Source organism: Heterodontus francisci, chromosome 11, assembly GCF_036365525.1.
Source record: "Heterodontus francisci isolate sHetFra1 chromosome 11, sHetFra1.hap1, whole genome shotgun sequence".
In the NCBI taxonomy this organism is placed as follows: Eukaryota; Metazoa; Chordata; class Chondrichthyes; order Heterodontiformes; family Heterodontidae; genus Heterodontus; species Heterodontus francisci.
Window position 1 is genome coordinate 39,597,893 of NC_090381.1, and position 14,372 is coordinate 39,612,264.

Consider the following 14,372-nt stretch of genomic DNA (forward strand, 5'->3'; position numbering starts at 1 on the left):
GTACAATTGGCATCGAAACTGGAGCAGAGATTTATTTCAATACACTTAGGAACGATATACCAACCCATTGAAACATTCATTCTTATAATTGAAAACAAACTTTACAACACTTGAAATAAAAAGCAGAAATTGTAGCAGTTACACATACTTCAAAAAAACTCAAAAAGACATTCACCCATTATCTCACTTCCCAATTGTGTTCAATTCTATTAAATAGTTTGCTTTATGTTCCAGCTGATAAAGGAATAATTCTTAAAGTATAAAGCGATCTCTTTAATTGTCCTGTGACTTCACCAACATTGAATTATTATCTACTAAATGTCAATAAACTGCTGCTAATTCTCCTATAATTCATGAAATTTTGGTCTTATGCCCGAATCCAATCTGAACCAAATTCAATGCTCATCTAAACATTCCTCTTTGATTCCCTTGTACTCCAAATACTCAGGAGGTGCCTGTGAATCAGTCTATCTCACCAAATAAAGCAACCGTAAAAGGTCTATTTTTAAATAGCGTATTCACAATGAGGTTCAAATAGAAATAGTGCTAGTTCCGTTAAACTAACAATTACAAGAAAAGATGAAAAGTTAACAGTCTTGTCAGACAAAGGCAGCAAAATTTGGATGCGCAGCATCTGTTATTTCAGAGCTACGGGAGCCGTTTTGCTTCCAAAATGGTGCTCAGAATGCGTGTGCACACTTCTGGTCCTGGCCACTCTGGAAGCCATTTTGATAAGGGCATTAGCATGCCTGCAGGGAGCGTTTGCTGGAAGTATGCAGATTAGGCAGATTATGCCATCAGTGTATAGCACTGAATGGATGTCATGCTGCCATTTTGGAGCTCAACTTTCCAACTAACACTCTCTCTTAATCTCACACAGCTGAACACGTGCTCAGCAACAGGAAGGACCCGCCCACCAGTTCTATTTAAAGGGTTCATCGACTTGTTTCAGTGTAGTTGCTGTTTAATTACTACTGGCTCTTGCTGCAATTATAGAACTGTTTGGCAGTTTCCAGAGTTGTGTAACGTTGCTGCAGTTTACAAGGAGTGCTGTGGCATGTGCTGAAGGAATTTGCCCTGACTTCAAGAATTCGCCACAGACTAATTGCTCCCAGATAGGGAAAGCTCAGCAGACCACCACAATGATCAAGATCCTTGCAGCAGGGTGTTGGAGGGTGCCATTCGATCAATCCAGGCACTGGAATCACATCTTCAGAAACCCAATAGCCTGCTCAATCGTTGGCCTGCTGAGAAGGAGGCATTGGATGTATCACCTCTGTGCCTCTGGGGCTCCTGCAGAGGGGTCAGTAGCTAACTCTTCAAGGAATTTCTCTTGTTCCCTTGGATCTATCCACACACTTTGGGTTATGAAGTGAAGATCTGAGGCAGCCTGGACTGGCAGAGGATGAAGGAGTCATGGCAGCTACCAGAAAAGGGAGTGCATACATGGAAGAAGCTCATGTTGTGGTCACAGACAAGTTGGATGTTGAGGGAGTGGAAGCCTTTCCTGTTGATGGATTTTACTGGCTGGTCGCTGGGTGCTTTGATGACCACTTGGGTGCAAGCGATGATGCCCTGCACTGGGGGAATCCATCAATGGCATCAAAACCCAATGCCCTCTGTGCCTAAGCGAGTGTAGCACCTGCACTCCTGAAAAGGGCATCTGTGACCTGCCTGATGGCCTAATGAGATACCAACTGTGAGATGCCATCTAGGTCCACAGCTGATTCCTGAAGCAACCCAGTTGCAGGGAAGTTTAGAACACCTGAGACCTTGACGGCTGCAGGTTGGAGACTGCCATGGATGCCATAAGGCCTCAGGTCATTTTGGATCAGAGCACACAGGTCCAAGACAATCTGCCTGGATAGGCGTTGCCTCCTACAGCATCAGCGCTCTGTCATTTGCAGGTAGCTGACTCTTTGGACTGTGCACCCAATGTCTTGGGTAGCACCTTCCTCCCCTTGCAGCCACCCGCTGTGCTCCTCTGGCCTCCTCCTGTCCAGGAGGGTACTTATGCAGCTGCTCATCCTGGCTGCTCTGTCCAATGTCAGAGTCCCTCTTCCCATCTGAATTCCATCAGCTGGGTCTTTAACACTCATCAGGCCTTCCCATGCCAAGCCTAGCTGCCACAGTGATGCCAGTGGGCTCACTTCTCTATCCGGTCTCATGTCAAGTTCCAATGTAACATTTATCTCCGAACTCTGCAACAATCCCCTCAGTGAGACACATCTGAGGCAGCTAAGCTTCATTTTCTGCCTCTGCTTTAAATTAAACAGCCATTTCCATTGCCCTCATCTCCCTCCTGTGTTCCCCCCATGGTGTTTTCCCCATTCCCTGAAACTGACAATCCTGTTAATGAGTTCTTTAAAGAGCACAATAGGCAAATAATTGGATGCAGGCATCCGAACTGTTCCTTCCCTGCCAGCTGAAGTTTAAAATTAGGATCACGTTCTGGAGACGGCACGACTCAGTGCCGTCCTCTGAGAATGCGATTTTCAAGTCACCATCACTGCCGTCCCTGCTCTCAGTGGGGATTGAAAATCTGGCCCAGTGGATCAGAAGTTTCTGCTTCACAAAGAAAGTCCTCACTGAAATCAGCTGTAGCCTGAGAGCAGAGCAAGAACGGCATTGCCAGTGGCTGTAATGGCGATTGTGGCCATGAGCTTTTCTGTGTCTGGCCTCTTCCAGTCTGGAGCAGGCGATATTTGCAACAACTCCCAGTTCCCCATCCACTACTGCATAAGCACTGAGCTTCGGTATTCTAAGAGAGCTGAAAGCATTTGATTCTGTCTCGCTAGAGAGAAGCAGGCAGAGCGAGCATGCAGCTTCATGAGGATTGCAGGCCTCCCCATGGTGCAGGGGGCCATTGACTGCATGCACATCACTTTGCAGGTGTCGGCATACAGATGTACCCCAATTGGAAGGGGTTCCACTCCCTCAACATCCAACTGATGTGCAACCATATGCAATGTATCATACAGGTCAATGCCTAGTATCCTGACAGCAGTCATGATGCCTTAATTCTGTAGCAGTCTGCTCTACCATCTGCATTTGAGGCACCATGAAAAACCACAGGGACACTACTAGGTAACAAGGGCTATCCGCTGACCACATGGATCATGATTCTGGTGTGCAACACACGCGCATGTGGGCAGCAAGCATATAACATAAGCAATGCTGCTACATGCAATGTGATTGGGCAGACCACTGGAGTGCTTAAACAAAGCTGCGGCTGCTCGGCCCACTCTGAAGGAGCCCTGCAGTATAGGCAGAGCAGGTATCAAGATTCATTGTGGTCTGCTGCATGCTGCAAAGCCTCACCATTGTGAGGGCGGAGCCCTTGCCACCAGCTATACAGTGAGTAGCTGAGGAGGAGGAGGAGGTGGGGGAAGAAGAGGAGGAGGAGGAAGAGGAGGAGGAAGAGGAGGAGGAGGAATGGAGGAGGCAACCAACACAGCCCCTTTCTAGCCGGGCTGTCCGTGATCGACTCAACCGACTGCTGTACCAATAAAAGCCATCACAAAATCAATAATTCCATATCAAATTTGTAAATCAAACGTTGCCATTTTGAATTCAAAGGTCAATTAATCACCCTTGTGCAATCCCTTATTGTCTGTCTTCCGTCTGCCTTTATCCGATTTAGTGCTCCCATGCAATGTTACCCCAGTGGCTGCCCCATGGTTTATGAAGGTTGCTGACTTTCAGTGATGGAGCTTGCAGATGGCTTTGGATGACTCAAACTGCTCTGCCCTAGAAGGCCCAGCTTCAAACTTCACCACCGAGGCAGCAGTCTGGATTGCTGGCTCACAGCTACAGCGAGGGCACTGGCAGACTGGTAGTGTTAGCAGAACAAATGCTGTCATCCAGAAGGAGGACAGCAGGATTGTGCTCCATGGTGCCTCTAGCACTCCCATTAGGTGGGGCCTCAGCAATGGTAGTAACATGTTGGAGAGCAGATTGCTGTGACACCCTGCAAGTCCCTTTAAACATTGGCTTCTGCAGCTATGAAGGCAGCAGTCTGAGTTTGTGTAGTAACAAGCTGAACTTGCATGACTTGAGTCTGAGTTTCCACTGCAGCACTCAGACATTGGGTGACTTCTGCATGTGCTGTAGTGGATATTGGCCATCAGGCACTGCATCATGGATGGGTCAGCAAGTGCTCTCATGGAATTGGTTACCACTTCTATGTTGGAAAGGATGGGCTTCAAGTCCTGCACAAAGACCTGTGCCAAAATGATGCTGAACTTGTCCATGCTCCTTGACATTGACCACAGTCTTTCTGGCAGGTCTGGCCAAACATTTCATTGTGCATCAGCCTTTTTCTGTATGCAGCCCCATTGAAGTCCTCAACTGAGTTTTCAGCAGCAGACTCATGAACTACAGCCCAGCTCTAGCGAACTGGCATTGTGAAACCCTTGTACCGTGTCCTGTTTGTAGCCCTCTCTTGCCCAGTTTCTCACCACACACAGAACTTGTCTTTAAGCTATCCTCTAAAGTACATACACAGTGTCAGTATCTGAGTTGGTGGCTGTGAGTGATGGTGTTTCTTCTTCATCAATGTCTTCCTGCTCTTCCACCTCTTGTACTTCCACCACTGCCTGGCCAGGTTGCAGTTATTGCTCTCTGAAAGGCTAGGGCACATTTCTGGGTTGTGGTGAGGGAAGGGGGAAAGGAAGAAGTGCATGTTTATTGCATCTGCAGATTGTAAATCAGAAGAGATTGTGAAATGAGGGGGAAGTGGGATGGGAGAAGGAGGGTTAAGTATGAGCTTTCGTCATCTTTGATGGTTTCTGCCCTGCCACTGGCCACAGCCTCATGTATGGCCGCTCCAATGATGACAGCACTGTCTCCTCCATGGGGGTAAGGACAAACAGCTGTGCCTGACCTCACTGGTTAGGTGCTGCTGCCTCTGGTTGTGAATCATATTGTCCTGCAAGAGACAGAGAAGAGTATCAGTAAGTGTTGTGCAATCTGTTTAGATGATGTGGCTGTCATAGTTGAATAGCTGGCGATGTACGCAAGCTGTGAGCTGTGAGTGTGAAGTTTGCAACAGTTCTTAGTGTGTGAGAGTGAGGTGAAGCTATGAATGTTCGGTATGAGTTGTGATAGTTGGAGATTGTTGGTAGGTGAGTGAGAGGGCAAAAATTTGGCAGATGGAGTATAACGTGGGAAAGTGTGAACTTGTCCACTTTGGCAGGAAGAATGGAAAAACAGTATACTATTTAACTGGAGAGAGATTTCAGAACTCTGCAGTACAGAGGGATCTGGGTGCCCTGGTACATGATTCACAAAAAGTTAGTGTGCAGGTACAGCAAGTAATTAGGGAGGCAAATGGAATGTTGTCATTTATTGCAAGGGGAATAGATTATAAAAGTAGGGAAGTTTTGTTACAGTTGTGCAGGGTGGTGGTGAAGCCACATCTGAAGTACTGTGTAAGGTTTTAGTCTTCTTACTTAAGAAAGGTTATAATTGCATTAGAAGCAGTTCAGAGAAGGTCACTGGACTGACTCCTGGGATGAAGGGGTTATCTTATGAGGAAAGGTTGGATAGGTTGGGCTTGTATCCATTGGAGTTTAGAAGAATGAGAGGTGATCTTATTGAAACATATAAGATCCTGAGGGGACTTGACAGGGTAGATGCTGAGGGAGATGCCTCTCCCTTTGTGGGAGAGACTAGAACTCGGGGTCTCCCATTTTAGATGGAGATGAAGAGAAATTTTTCTCTCAGAGGGTTGTTAGATTGTGGAATTCTCTTCTCCTGAAAGCAGTGGAGGCAGGCTCATTGAATATTTTTAAGGCTGAGTTAGAAAGATGCTAGATTTACAAAGGAGTCAAAGATTATAGCAGGTGGATAGGAAAGTGGAGTTGAGGCCACGATCAGATCAGCTTTGATCTTATCAAATGGCAGAGCAGAGTTGAGGGGCCGTACTACTGCTCCTAATTCATATGTTTGTATGTGATGCATTGAGCAGTGTATGAGGCTAGTGGTGCAATTGGTGGGATATGGCATTTGAAGTTGTATTTACTGACCTCGGCCACTTGTATGAAGTCATTTAACTTCTGGTGGAACTGCATCCAAGTCCTTGGAGCTAGGCTCCTTCCATTGACCACCATGGCTATGTGTTCCCACTGCCTTCTGAGAGCTCATCTAGAGAGTTTCTGCAGCGACCCCCCCCAACCGCCACCGCCCCCCCCACCCCCCCCCCCCACTTCTCTCACCCCGCGGATAGATGACATCTCTCATCCTCTGCACCTCCTTGACTATGGCCTGCACAGCACTGTCAGAAAATCTTGGAGCCTGCTTGCTTCTATGTAGTGGCAGAATTCACTATTCCTTTTGCTCACATCACTTCTGCAACCAGTTCCAGCACCTCCTAAAGGAATGCACTTCTCCTTTCAGAAGTGCAGGCTAGCCTCGGATGATTGTGTGCCCCCTGCTCAGGCATGCAGCAATGCGTTCAGCTCCAAGCTGCACACTGCAATCATTTATAAGATCAAGCAGCATGAATTTTGCATCTTGCCTTCAACGGAAACAATGACGCAGATTTATCACGCATCCTGATCCCCTCGCCTGTTTTTGGATCTTATTGAATTTTGTGGTCAAAACCTCTTTAGCAGGGAGTCGAAGTGACCATTATGTGCTTTATTTATCGATAACTTTGCTACTTTTCACTGAAATAGCCTGGTGAACATTTAGATGATACAAGTCCAACCAATCGATTTTCACTGGTCAAATTGCAGAACTTTGGAAGAGTATCCTTCGTTTATGCATTCTACCGGATGATGTAAGGCACATCCTTTTGAAAGCAGGAGTAGTCCAATAAAAAAGATGCGATAGAAATTTCGATGGTGTGGGAAAGTTCTGAATATCCCCCTTCTCTGTCTTCACTCCTCTCTAATAAGAACAAAAAAATTAAGAAATAGTAGCAGGAGTTAACCATATGGTCCCTCAAGCCTGCTCACCATTTAATATGATCATGGCGGATCTTCTCCCACAACTCAACTTTCACGTTCGCTCCCCATTTCCCTTGATTCCCTAAGAGATCAAAAATAGTAGGAAAATCCAGCACCATGCCTCTGTAATGGCAATTATATTAACTAATTTACTTCTATTTGCCCTGCTAACTTGTCTATCTTGTTACAAATGCTTCATGCAATCAGCTTTTAATTTAATTTTTTTAACCACTAATCTTTACGTGGACCTGCTTTTCTGATGCACTCTTCGGATTAAACTCTCTGCCCCTGCCTTGTCTTTACCCAAATCACTACTGTGCGCTACTGCCTCATCTTTTCTCTTTAGATTTCTAAATCTCTCTTCACCTGACTCCTCCTCCCACCTCCTTTAGTTAAAGCCTTATCCACAACCGTAGTTATACGATGGGGAACACTGGACTAAACTTTCAGGATAGTGTGAGCCACCCAAACCGATTTTTCAGCAAAAAGAAGCAAAAATAACTGAAGCAACAGAATCAAATTAAAATGGTATGGTTGAGAAATATAAACTAAATATTCCGTGAGGTGTATGGATTTGCCATTCAGGGTCAACATTGGTGGAGCTGGTAAACACTGCTTGATGCTGCTTGACAGTCACTTGGGTGCAAAATACACGGAAAAGAGTAACCATTAGGAAGAAGAGCAAGCAAAAAAAAGTTGTGGAGGTCATTGACAATTCATTAAATTACCTCTATTTAAAGAGGCTACTCAACTTTGAAGGTATCACTGTGAAGAGCAATTCCATTCCACCTATAAGCACTTTCCAGCAAATGCAACCGGATAAGAATTGGGTCTATAACTGAGGTTTAAAGAAGCTGAGATCAGTGCCCGGACTTTTCACCGGGATTCTCCGACAGACTTCTGGAGAAACAGCACTAACGGCTGAGAGCATTATTTATCTGAAGGGTTCCCCTGATCTCTCGGCGAGGTTACATCAGCAAATGGGAGAACCCTGTGGAAATTCTGGGTACAAGTAACTCAACATGAACCAGGGACTAACCTTGGAACCTCTCCAGTCTGCATGGCTTCATACCCGTAGCTTATGAGCCATGCAACAACTGAACCAGCAGGGAACACAGGCAATTTGGACGGCACAGTGGTTAGCACCGCAGCCTCACAGCTCCAGCGACCCGGGTTCAATTCTGGGTACTGCCTGTGTGGAGTTTGTAAGTTCTCCCTGTGTCTGCGTGGGTTTCCTCCGGGTGCTCCGGTTTCCTCCCACAAGCCAAAAGACTTGCAGGTTGGTAGGTAAATTGGCCATTCCAAATTGTCCCAAGTATAGGTAGGTGGTAGGGAAATATAGGGACAGGTGGGGATGTGGTAGGAATATGGGATTAGTGTAGGATTAGTATAAATAGGTGGTTGATGGTCGGCACAGACTCGGTGGGCCGAAGGGCCTGTTTCAGTGCTGTATCTCTAAACTAAACTAATTTGAATTGCTTGCTCGGGAAAATCTCAGTGACTTACTTTGTGAAAAGCAACACTATTATTACCCATGTTAGTGCATTTGTTGACACTGACGTCACAGAGCTTTGTTGTAGTAACCGTGTAGAAACCACTTTGCAGCTTGTGCTGGTTAGAAAACATGAGTAAATAGGAGGATTCGGAGGAAATGCCCCGCTTTTATGACATTGTGGTGAAGTGTCAGAGCATTAGACTGTACTGTAGGTTTTTAACCAGCTGTGTATATATAGTTTCAGTGTATAAACAGTGGCTGCCATGGTTTCAGAAAAATAATAGAATTGAAAGACAATCATCTCTCTAGGTATGGGGAGTTGGCAATTTTATTAGTACAGTAAGACACAAAACGACAACATGTTTATTGTCTTGGGAAATATTTGTACCAGCCGATTATGTTTAATTTTATTCACTTACAGCTTAACTTTGTTTTGCAAAAAATGCTCCACAAACCATCTGTAAATGAAATAAATCAATTTATGGAGCAATGATCATATGTTTGTACCAATTCGTATTTATTTTTCAAAGAGATGATTACAAGGTTAATGTATTCACCTCTTCAGAGCTGCAATTACATTAGTAACCCCAAGAACTACAGGATACCACAAGTACTTGCTTTGAGCCAAGGGGAAAAGGACATCGCAGTGGAGAATTCTGGTGCTGTTACCTGGTAAGGTGTTACAGCGTTGCCACTGCCCCAGATCCCCTCAGCTTCCAGCAGTCAGAAGTGGCCCTGAAGTGGGCCCTTAAGTGGCTCAATTGGCCACTTGCCTGCTGAGCTTCCTGCTCCTGCTGCTAATATGCCATGGCGATGGGAAAATGTTGGGCTCCCTTCCCGACGCCTTACCCCACCATGTTAGCAACCTTCCTGCCTCCCAGCCCATCTACAAAGGACTTGGAAAATTCAGCCCAATGAATTAACTGAGAAAAATAGTTGAAACATTGATAGATGTGAGGTGCAATTGTTATAAATTAAGCCGTTAATAGTGTATTAACATTTTTTGGGGTATATATGCACATATCTTTTAAGCCTAAATGGAGCCATAAAAATTTAGGAAGCAAGTGAATTCCCAGCTCGGGATATAGCAAAGGCTAATAATAGACCTCTCCATGGCGCATGTGAGCCGCATGGAAGATGGCAGGATCCCCAAAGACACATTGTACAGTGAGCTCGCCACTGGTATCAGACCCACCGGCCGTCCATGTCTCCAAACGCGACATGAAGTCCTGTGACATTGATCACAAGTCGTGGGAGTCAGTTGCCAGCATTCGCCAGAGCTGGCAGGCAGCCATAAAGGCGGGGCTAAAGTGTGGCAAGTCGAAGAGACTTAACAGTTGGCAGAAAAAAAGACAGAAGCGCAAGGGGAGAGCCAACTGTGTAACAGCCCCGACAAACAAATTTTTCTGCAGCACCTGTGGAAGAGCCTGTCACTCTAGAATTGGCCTTTATAGCCACTCCGGGCGCTGCTCCACACACCACTGACCACCTCCAGGCGCTTACCCATTGTCTCTCGAGATAAGGAGGCCAAAGACCACAAAGACAATCAATTCAAGTTATTTTTTGAATATATATATATATGTATTTTAGAAACCTGATAAACAGATGTAGGCAAATTACAAGTAAAATAAATAATAGAACATGTCACTCTTTAAACGGCAGTCCCTGGTTTTGGGAGACATTATAAAATACAGTTAAACAGAAGTAGTATTGAACAATAATTTTAAAAATTCAGTGATCATTTCTATGTGCAATACATTGCAAAGACTCTGAGCTACTGTGCATCATGTCATGAAAGAAAACCAGCATTTCTCTCTTCATTCAACTTAAAGGGGCATTACCTTCATTCAATCTGTTTCTGAAATATATTAACATGACAAAAATGATTTTTCACTGCCTGACAGTGAATACACTTTTAATACTTTACTACATCTTCTTACACCTATTGTTTTAATGACCATGGACTACTTTGGCTATAATTCTATGTTTTACATAGAACAGTATTAGTAGTTATATGTTAGTAAGTTACAATATAACACATTTAGCAAAATGTGGTTCAGATAGGCAGGAGTATGTTTTTTCCTACAAAAACCAAATTTGATGATTTGACTGTGATATCCACCATGGGAATGGCCTGAAGACACTTACTGTGTATGTTCACACAGGTCAAATAGTTGCTTGACTGAGGCACCCAAGTTCTATCGCTTCAGATGGACTCATAGTCCAACACTGGTCACTATCTCCAGTCAACTAGGTGAGAAAACTGGATAGGGGGCATGGGAAAAATTTTATTCTTAATCAGTAAGAAAATACGAATTGTTCATTGTCAACACAGAAACTGACACACCCTATCAACTGCAATGTTTGTAGTTTTTAAATGAGTATATCAATGATATGTAGAAACAGTACCGACACTAAGAAGAAGCATCAAATTTGGCTGATGTCAGTTCAAACAATTTAAATTGCATGTGCGAACCTTCCTTGCATTTTGAATTTTCTGGTGCCATGAAAACTTGTGTATAATGTAGAAAAGCAGCGTGTTAAGAAGAGAAACAATTGTCAGAATTTTTCTTCACTCTGTAGACAGTCGTTGTGTCGGAGAATCAACTTCATCTTCATTCCCTCTGTTCCTTTTGGGAAAGCATTTCCACAAGTTTCTGCACTTGCTCATTATTCGGATCTGAGCAGACATTCGTGCCTTTTACTTTGAATCTGAAAAGAAACAGAATAGATTTACTTACAGTGCGAACTGTGTACGACACAGGCTGTTAATAATGGTTTATAATGACAGGTTCTAAAGATAGCCACTGTTCTGAGTACTTACAGCACAGCTTTAATCTTGCAGCGACCATCATTTTCCTGCATTGTGTATTCCTCAATTCTGTTGAAGCGAGGGATTGTCTTTGAGTACCTCCGGCAGCAATTCTTCCATTTTGGAGTAGGAGCTGGAAAGCAAAAATTAAAGGCACGTGATTCACTGCTTTAAGGAAAGAAAGGAAAAATCTGGAGCAATGCATTAAGGCCAGACTGAAGGGATGAACATTTGTTTTGTCTGCTGACTGTAAGGCTCCTATGTGAAATATGAAATACATTTGTATCACCTCAAACCATATCCCAGTGAGCACCAGCCCACAGCACAGAATTGCTCTCCTTTAGTGCTAAGCTGACAGTCGCAGTCAGACCACAGGAGGGCTGTTGTAGCAAAACAAGATATGTCCCATTGCTACAGCAAAGAGTATTCTTCTGAGACTGAGGCACATTGCTGGAGTAGAATAAAAGGAGGTTTGTCCTGCAGCTAATTGTGCCGTCCTGACTGCTTGACACTGGCAAAGCGTGTCTGAAATCTGAAACTGTGCCATTTCCCAGTGCTAAATTTCCCTCACCTTGACTGACACAAAATTAATTTTAAAAAGTGATTGTTACTTTAATAAGCACATATGTGAACACCTAACTTGCTTTCTCTTGTACTTATAGCATTATTTAAAAAGAAAATCTACTCTGAACATCCTTATAATCAATCTGATGATTCTTCTTAAATAATAAAGATACAGGGTTCAATATGATGAACATTAAAAATTAGATTAGTGATATCTTATTGATCGCATTGCTAAGCATTAATTATAAAATCCAAACTTGGATATGCTTAGCTTTAAAGAACATCTTTTAAAAATTAGCGTAGGACAGAAGAGGTACAGGATGAGCACTGCTCTCAATACTTTGCTGGTGATTCTACCTGCCATATGCACATCAGCACATTAGAACATCTGAAGTTTCAGTGTTAGTTCTGGTTGTCAGTCAAATGACCTTTCAGTAGTGTCTTGCACTGGTCATTGGCGATCTCTCATTACAGCACTTGCTAAAGATTGCAACAGTCCTTGCTGGTATCAGTAGAGATCAGTACTGAAGGGAAAGTGTACTGGAACCACACAGGCCTGGACCAGGCTATCAATAAGTTAAATAGTCTATAGGTAAAGAAGTTACAGTGAACCTCCAGCACTATTCCAGTAGAGAACTCTATGCTAATGTGATTCTTGTAGGGCTTTGTCAGTTTAGAGTCAGTGTGCTTCAAAACACACAGGAAATTGTTGCAACCATGTTAACCAGCTCCAACACCAATTATTATTACTTTAAATCAAAATTGTTCTTCCAGTAACGAGAATGAATTGTACAATACACAATGTTATAATAAATACGTTATCCCCTTCAGCTACTTTGCTCACGATTTATTACTTGTTTCCCGTTTGTCCAAGAAACTCAATAAAAATTGAAACCACAGAAAAGCATAAACAAGGATTGGAATATATCCTGTTGCTGTTGAGAAAAATAAATGTCTTGCTTCTTCACTTATAAGCTATTGAAGATCGCTAATATTTTCAGTTCAGTCCTGTAAATGACATTAAAATTGGATGGCCAACAATTTTCAGATCCCACTCAGAGCCAGGCAATCTGATAGAATTCTATTGAATCTACGAGTTATTCCTTTATAAGATTTTCTTAAATGACAAGTTTTCTTAAAAGCAGAGAGTAAGCAGAACTAAATAATAAACAGATACAATGACATCTCTCTCACCTGCTGACACAAGCATTGTGAAGATACTGAGACAAATTAGTACCACAAGAAGCTTCATGTTCTCGAAATAGGTTTCTTCACTGGCTGGACAGATCCAAAAATCTAAAACTTCTTTGAATTGATGCTCGTATATATAGGCTCAGAAGTTTACCTTCCTTCCTAAATTCCGTGAAGAGAAGTGCTGGTGAGGAGATGGAAACTCTGATAAGGTGACCAGATTTGTACAACCCCCACCTCGTGCCCTATTTTTATCTGTTTCCTCTACATTTCTCTTTGCCTGAATCAATGATTCACAGATAGACTTTGTGACTATCACTGAACAGCACTTAATTCTTTCACATTACAAGTTTTTTACGACTTTCCCCTCATTCCCAGCCTCTATACTTCCTCATACCTTCTACATCTTTAACTTTATCCAGTTCTGATGGAAGATCATTGACCTGAAACCTTGGGCTGAGTTTTAACATGCAAAAAAAAAGTTTTAGATTTTAAAATTTCAACATCTGACCTGACCCCCATCCTGCTTCCAACTCGCCCACTTCAGGGTTTAGTGGAGGCAAGACAAGGGGCAGGCAGCCAGACCACTCCAATGAGTTGGCAATTTAAACATTTTAATCAGGCTGGCAGCAGGAGGAGCAGGATTGCTCCCCTGGGCACCCAAGTTAAATTTCCACAGCGCATGGGGCAACCCAGACTTCCAGGTATCCCGTTTCCTGTCTGAAACTACCCCCCCCCCCCCCCCCCCACCACACCCCACCACCCCTCCGGCCTACATAATCCATCCTTGTTAACATCCAGGCCAGTAACTCTGCCTCTCTCTCCATATAACCTGCTGAGTATTTCCACCATTTTCCGCTTTTATTACAGATCCTTTTAGCTTTGATTGATGGCCAAATCTCTTATCTCTTTCACTGTGTTCAGTACAAATTGTTTCTCCTGCTTGAATTGATTTCTTAATTTTCTGCAGTGTGGCTTTTCAGTGTATCTCATTAGCATATCACTGCACCTCATCTAAACCACAGACATGCCTCCAAAGAGCTACACTGAACAAACTGACACAGCTTCTATATTCATTGCAAAAGTACAGCCATCGGGTTAGGAAAATCTCTTTAGTTCTTTGCAGGCTGCCCACATGTTAGATACCAACATTGACTGACTTTCGTGTCATGAAATGCAACCTTGAAAATCCTGTAAAAGTTCCTAAAGTGACCTAATTTACAGGTGTGGCCCAGTGCACCTCAATGTTGCAGTAAAGTGCAGGCAAAACACATGAACCAGAGTTTCAGTGAAGTACTAAAGAATCCAACGTGATGCATCAAATTCCATTGGGTCTAGTTAGCAGACAATAATGAAC

At 43.5% G+C, this 14,372-nt stretch overlaps 1 protein-coding gene across 2 annotated transcripts; it reads right to left on the reverse strand.

Annotated features, from left to right (window-relative positions):
- Nucleotides 1–10,046: 10,046 nt before the first annotated feature.
- On the reverse strand, nucleotides 10,047–13,945 carry LOC137374838 (eotaxin-like). Of its 2 annotated transcripts, XM_068041386.1 has the most exons (4): nucleotides 13,848–13,945; nucleotides 13,019–13,199; nucleotides 11,273–11,393; nucleotides 10,047–11,160 (listed from the first exon to the last, which is right to left on the reverse strand). In XM_068041386.1, the coding sequence occupies exons 2-4, from the start codon at nucleotides 13,074–13,076 to the stop codon at nucleotides 11,064–11,066; spliced, it is 276 nt and encodes a 91-aa protein (XP_067897487.1). In that variant the 5' UTR covers nucleotides 13,077–13,199; nucleotides 13,848–13,945; the 3' UTR covers nucleotides 10,047–11,063. The 2 variants fall into 2 exon arrangements, with proteins under 2 accessions (XP_067897487.1, XP_067897485.1); XM_068041384.1 differs by lacking the exon at nucleotides 13,848–13,945 and having other exon boundaries at nucleotides 13,019–13,706.
- Nucleotides 13,946–14,372: the final 427 nt, after the last annotated feature.

Bases quoted from the DNA above. Each gene is read 5' to 3' on its own strand.
- LOC137374838 (XM_068041386.1), bottom strand. From the start codon at position 13,076: ATGAAGCTTCTTGTGGTACTAATTTGTCTCAGTATCTTCACAATGCTT. The intron at 11,394-13,018 runs GTGAGAGAGATG...TTTGCTTTCCAG, and splicing joins CACAATGCTTGTGTCAGCAG to CTCCTACTCCAAAATGGAAG. The intron at 11,161-11,272 runs GTAAGTACTCAG...GTTTCTTTTCAG, and splicing joins TGCAAGATTAAAGCTGTGCT to ATTCAAAGTAAAAGGCACGA.